Raw genomic sequence first — 4,047 nt, 5'->3', positions numbered from 1 at the left:
GTAGCATCATAGCTCACAGCAACCTCCAGGTCTTGGGCTTAGGCGATTCTCTTGCCACAGCCTTCTGAGTAGCTGGGACTACAGGCGCCAGCCACAACACCCAGCTATTTTTGTTGTTGTTGTTGCAGTTTAACCGGGGCTAGGTTGAAACCCACCAACCTTGGTATATGGGGCTGGCGAACTACTCACTGAGCCACAGGTGCCACCCAATACTTAAAATCTTAATGACTTGAGAAAATATTTAAACTGGACTGTACATATAAACATTCCTTTTGATCAGCAGTTCCCTAACCCAGCTGTACATGAGAATCACTTGGTGAATCCAACTACAACAAGAAACAGGTGCCAAGTTCCTTCTCCTAGAATGGATGTTCAGATTTAATTGATCTGGGGTAGGACCTGGGGATTTTTATTTAATTTTTTTAAGTATCTTCAGGTGAATCTAATGCATAGTCCGGATAGAAAATTAACTACTTCTTAAGTACTGAGAATGAAGCTACAGTCTTTCTGTTCTCAAAATGTCTCCCTGTAGTACAGCAGAGGAGAATGAAGGCAAATCTTGAGATGGTTTTTGAGGTCTTTTACTTCATCTTAAATAACCAAATTCACTCATTCATGCATTTATTCAGTGAATCTTTACTAAGTGCCAACTATGGTCCTAGGTACTAGGATACCGTGCTGAAAAAAAGATAACGTCTCTACTCTGATAGAGCTTATGAGACAGAGAGTAATAGATGTCAGATAGTGCTGAATACTAAGAACATTCATTTTGTGTTCTACTCCATCACATATCCATATTTAATACGAAAATAGACTCCTTCCCCCTCCCCAGCTCCAAAATCTTTGAGGGAAAGAAATGCTTTGCAAAGATGTGCACCATCATTATTCTGGCTTCTCAGACCACTTTAAAAGGGGGCCCAAAACATCATCACTATAGAGGACACAAGCCCTGTTATGACAAAGAAGATAATACACCTTTCTCTTTGTTGTATACTTGTATTCTTTACTGACACAGTAGTTTCTGATGGATGTAAGAAAATTTTGTTTTTTGAGGCAAAGTCTCTCTCTGTTGCCCTGGGTAGAGTGCTGTAGTGTCATAGCTCACAGCAACCTCAAACTCCTGGGCTGAAGCAATCCTCTTGCTTCAGCCTCCCAAGCAGCTGAGACTACAGGTGCTTGCCGCAATTCTCACTCTTGCTTAGGCTGGTCTCAAACTCCTGAGCTCAAGTGATCCTTCTATCTCAGTCTCTCAGAGTGCTGGGATTACACACGCCTTGCCAAGAAAAATTAACAAAGAAAACCAGGTTCAGTATCAGCTCTTTGGTTTTGGGGAGAGGGTAAGGAGAGTAAGGGGATCTGAGATGGTCACAGCCTCCTCTGAGAATCTGATGAAAACCATAATCCCTCTTTCAGAAATAATGCACATAAACACACATTTAAGCATACAACTCTGCATTACAATTTCAGAAGTTTATGGATACCAATTAAGAATGCCTGTTATATTGGGCGGCGTTTGTGGCTTAGTGAGTAGGGCGCCGGCCTCATATATGGAGGGTGGTGGGTTTGAACTTGGCCTCGGCCAAACCGCAACCAAAAATAGCCGGGTGTTGTGGTGGGCGCCTGTAGTCCCAGGTACTCGGGAGGCTGAGGCAAGACAAGTGCCTAAGCCCAAGAGTTGGAGGTTGCTGTGAGCTGTGATGCCATGGCACTCTACCGAGGGCAATAAAATGAGACTCTGTCTCTTAAAAAAAAGAAAAAAATGCCTGGTACAATTATTGAAAAAAAATTGACTTTCAGTAAATAGTAATCTTTTTTTTTCCTTTTTTGCAGATTTTGGCTGGGGCTGGGTTTGAACCTGCCACCTCCTGCATATGGAGCCGGCGCCCTACTCCTTTGAGCCACAGGTGCTGCCCTCTTTTTTTTTCTGAGACAGTCTCACTATGCTGCTGGTGTCACAGTTCACAGCAACCTCCAATTCTTGGGCTTAAGTGATTCTCTTGCCTCAGCCTCCCAAGTAGCTGGGATTATAGGTGCCCTCCACGACACCTGGCTATTTTTTTGTTGCAGTTGTTTAGTTGGCCCAGGCTATGTTCAAACCCGCCACCCCCAGTGTATATGGCTGGTGCCGTAACCACTGTGCGCTGAGCCAGTAAGCAGTAATCTTTAGAGTACCTATATTCTACCCTAATCTCCATATAAGTAAACATTAATTCACCAAAGAGAGGAAAAGAGGTCAATTGAAAGGTTTAGCACAAAAGGTCTGATGCCATACTTTAGGAGGCCACTTTACACAGTTGGGAAAGCCAAACAGATTCCAAAAATAACACATTTGATGTCAAGATAGGACCAGCAAGCTAAAGTTGCAACATCCTCTGGTAAACTACTACAATAGAAAATGAGGAAGACCAACAGCCACAGCAACAACTCACCTGCAGAACTCTTCCTGACAAGAAGTTTTGTCTGCAGTAATTATAACTTGCACGCACACCTTCTTTTGTACTTAGCTGCCATCCCTAAATATGAGAGAAAACCAAACTGAACTTAGTCTTTTGTGCCAACTTTGGCAATAAAACCAAGCTGTTAGGTTGTGGATTTACTTACCTTATATGCTTGTAGAAGGGCTAGATAATCACTGTTTGCAAATGCAAATTCCAGCTTTTTCTGGTTAGCTTCCTCTTTTTTATCCCAGGGAGATACCTAGAGGAGGAAACCTGGGTTTAAAGGACACATTTTCTCTGAAGTTTCAAATGGCACTTTCTGATTGCTGAAGCCAGGTGCCCAGGGAAAGCATTTTGTGTGGAACAAAGTATACATAGTGGGTCAGCTGATTAAAGGTAATTATGGTGGAAACTGGCAAGCAGTCTTATTTGTCCTGTAAGTCTGTCTGTCACCCCAAATAAGCATGGGCCAAGTGGCAAGAGTCATCAAAGAGCCACTCATTCTAACACGACAGCTAAAACCTATAATCCTGCTACATCTGTGGTGTCTTTATTTTACAGATCCTTTTTTTTTTTGAGACAAAGTCTCCCTGTGTTGCCCTCGGTAGAGTACCATGGTGTCATAGCTCACAGCAACCTCAAACTCTTGGGCTTAAGTGATTCTCTTGCCTCAGCCTCCCAAGTAGCTGGGACTACAGGTGTCCACCGCAAGGCCCGGTTATTTTTTCTTTTTTGTTGTTGTTGTCATTGTTGTTTAGCAAGCCTGGGCCAGGTTCAAACCCACCAGCCCTGGTGCGTGTGGCTGGTGCCCTAACCACTGAGCTACGGGTGCCAAGCCTATTTTACAGAATCTTGTTCATTTTTGATGTCTGAATCTCCTTGGTCTTTACCTGTAACTAATGTTTTCCTCCTATTTATTTATTTATATTTATTTATTTATTTTTGAGACAGTCTCATTTTTTTGCCCTTGGTAGAGTGCCCTGGCATCACAGCTCATAGCAACCTCAAACTCTTGGGCTCAAGCAATTCTCTTGCCTCAGCCACCCGAGTTGGTGCAACGCTTGACTATTTTTAGAGACAACTCTTGCTCTGGCTGAGGCTGATCTCGAACCTGTGAGCTCTAGCAATCCACCTGCCTTGGCCTCCTAGAGCGCTAGGATTACAGGTGTGAGCCTCCCCTCCTATTGTTTTAAACAACGTTTACAGATCCTCCTTTTCCTCATAAATTTGTAAAGTTAGCAGAGAAGTTAAAATTTTCACACTCCAAACACTACTTATTTAATCTAATGATGTTCTTCGGTTTTTAGCCCCTACAGCAGCAATTTTCAACGGGTATGATGTGGCGCACTGGTGTGCCCTGAGAGGATCTTAGGTGTGCCTTGAAAAAAGTTTTTTTTGGCTCAGAGCCTGTAGCTCAGTGGCTAGGGCGCTGGCCACATACACGGGAGTTGGCGGGTGTGAACACAGCTTGGACCTGCCAAACAACGACAACTACAACCAAAAAGTAGTTGGGCGTTGTGGCGAGTGTCCAAGCTACTTGGGAGGCTGAAAAAAAAATAATTAAAAAAAAAAAAAAAACAAAAGAAAATTTTTGTTGTTGTCGTTGTTG

General features: G+C 43.1%; 1 protein-coding gene across 2 annotated transcripts in view; it reads right to left on the bottom strand.

The window, feature by feature from the left end:
* The window catches only part of DHX57 (DExH-box helicase 57), a 90,815-nt gene that overhangs the window by 14,314 nt on the left and 72,454 nt on the right, over positions 1-4,047 (bottom strand). For both annotated transcript variants that reach the window (XM_003795672.2, XM_023516672.1), the window contains 2 exons: positions 2,602-2,697; positions 2,430-2,513 (listed from right to left, as the gene is read on the bottom strand). In XM_003795672.2, coding sequence (XP_003795720.1) covers positions 2,430-2,513; positions 2,602-2,697 — 180 coding nt within the window. The remainder of the gene's footprint in view (positions 1-2,429; positions 2,514-2,601; positions 2,698-4,047) is intronic.

Source organism: Otolemur garnettii, unplaced genomic scaffold (assembly GCF_000181295.1).
Source record: "Otolemur garnettii isolate 467f Iridium unplaced genomic scaffold, OtoGar3 scaffold00095, whole genome shotgun sequence".
Classification (NCBI taxonomy): Eukaryota; Metazoa; Chordata; class Mammalia; order Primates; family Galagidae; genus Otolemur; species Otolemur garnettii.
The sequence above is the reverse complement of the archived record's forward strand: the minus strand, read 5'-3'. Positions and strand labels throughout refer to the sequence as shown.